Raw genomic sequence first — 1,739 nt, forward strand, 5'->3', positions numbered from 1 at the left:
TATACACCACTTACCTTTACAGTTATACTTACTTCACCCTAAACACTACTTACCTTTGCACTTATACTTACCTTCACACTTACCTTTACAGTTATACTTACCTTCACCCTAAACACTACTTACCTTCACAATTATACTTGACTTCACCCTATACAATATTTACCTTCACACTTATACTTACCTTCACATTACACACTACCTGCCTTCACCTATGCAGTACTCACCTTCACATTTATACTTACCTTCACACCTATTCTTACATCACTTACCCTTAACTATTAGACTACTTACCTATTTATCTTCATATTTACCCATAGCTTCCTTGTCTTTTTAGACTTAGATTTACACTAAAATCTAGAAAACACTAATACCAAACAATAATTATAAAAAATAATAAAAAGCAATTGTTATGAAAAAATTATGAAAAGCAAAATTATAAAAACCTGAAAAACTAAAACGACAAAATTTACACTTTACAACTTTCATAGTTTATAAAAGAAAATGTACATACGTTGCCAAACTGAGCGGCTTTAACTGGTAGTAGTGCTTTGTGATGACGTATTTATCGACGTGATTACGAATCTTTGTAAAAACACCACATGTTCAATAACGGATAGTTACCAAAGAATGCAGCAATTTCATTCATCTATATCTAAACGTAATTTGATTCTGAAAATATTTGCAAAACAAGTGTGCTGAAAAGTAAAGCATGTTAAACAAAATTGATATAAAACAGCCATATTATATAAAATTAATTGAAGACAAATAACAGTGCATCGTTGTTCCTTAATTACTAAGTATACAAATTTGTAGAAAAACTACTTGCTAGTCATACAACGTTTGTCCTTCAGGATGCAAGCATCTCAACAGTTCTGCGCTGAAATTCAAAAAATCCTAAGTATGTGATAAGCAACACCCCAGTGTGAACACTATCACTAATCAAAAAAAACAAAATTTCTACTTAAAAAATATTAAAACTTACCTACTCACATAATACTCTACAAAAATACTCACCAAACGCACTGATGGCAACACGCACTACCAGACTTGTGTGATGTATCCGAAAACCAGCGCAAGTCGACTATATTCACGATATATGCTACTATTACAATCATTATTAAATTATGTTACTCCTGCGATAAGCGAAGCCACACATATTTCTGGAGCAATACTGGGTAACGCCATTAAGCCAACTTAAAGTAACGCAGGAGTATGAGCGTACATCTACTCGATGTTGATGATGTAATCCATTCCTATAATGGGCAAAATGTGTACTTTATTTTTGTGATGGCACATTTAGAACGCATTGAAGTAAAGGTGACATACCATGATGGCAAGAGCAACAGGAATTCCAAAACGTTCAATTATGTTGACGTACACTATTTAATTCGATAACAAGAAGCATACAGGATCAGATAAGTAGAATTAGAAGACATTAATAATAGTAACAGATTATAGATACTCAATTACTTACAGATTTTTGTACATCTTTTCAATCCATTCAGGGAAACCTGAACCACCATTAGAGAAAGATATTCAAGTTTATAGAAATAGTTCCACTGCACTGACACAACCCATTGCTATAACAAAGTGCATAAAATTCATTCTTACTGTGACGATGAAGAAAACCAGAAAGCGGAACTGTTGAAACACATGACTGATCACGGTAGAAACATGAACAGAGCAATAGTCAAACTAAAAAATAGAAACTAAATAACACAGAGAAATAAAACATTGGA

At 32.7% G+C, this 1,739-nt stretch overlaps 1 protein-coding gene across 1 annotated transcript; it reads left to right on the plus strand.

Annotated features, from left to right (window-relative positions):
• The first annotated feature begins 852 nt into the window (after positions 1–852).
• On the plus strand, positions 853–1,648 carry Tsp_13506 (toxin-antitoxin system, antitoxin component, ArsR family). Its single transcript, XM_003368089.1, has 2 exons — positions 853–898; positions 1,506–1,648. The coding sequence occupies exons 1-2, from the start codon at positions 853–855 to the stop codon at positions 1,646–1,648; spliced, it is 189 nt and encodes a 62-aa protein (XP_003368137.1).
• The last annotated feature ends 91 nt before the right edge of the window (positions 1,649–1,739 follow it).

Source organism: Trichinella spiralis, assembly GCF_000181795.1.
Source record: "Trichinella spiralis strain ISS 195 chromosome Unknown Scfld3118, whole genome shotgun sequence".
Classification (NCBI taxonomy): domain Eukaryota; kingdom Metazoa; phylum Nematoda; class Enoplea; order Trichinellida; family Trichinellidae; genus Trichinella; species Trichinella spiralis.

Excerpts from the sequence above, each read along its gene's own strand:
- Tsp_13506 (XM_003368089.1), top strand. The coding sequence starts at position 853 with ATGCAAGCATCTCAACAGTTCTGCGCTGAAATTCAAAAAATCCTAA. Across the intron at positions 899-1,505 it reads TGAAATTCAAAAAATCCTAA|GGAAACCTGAACCACCATTA; the intron begins GTATGTGATAAG and ends CAATCCATTCAG.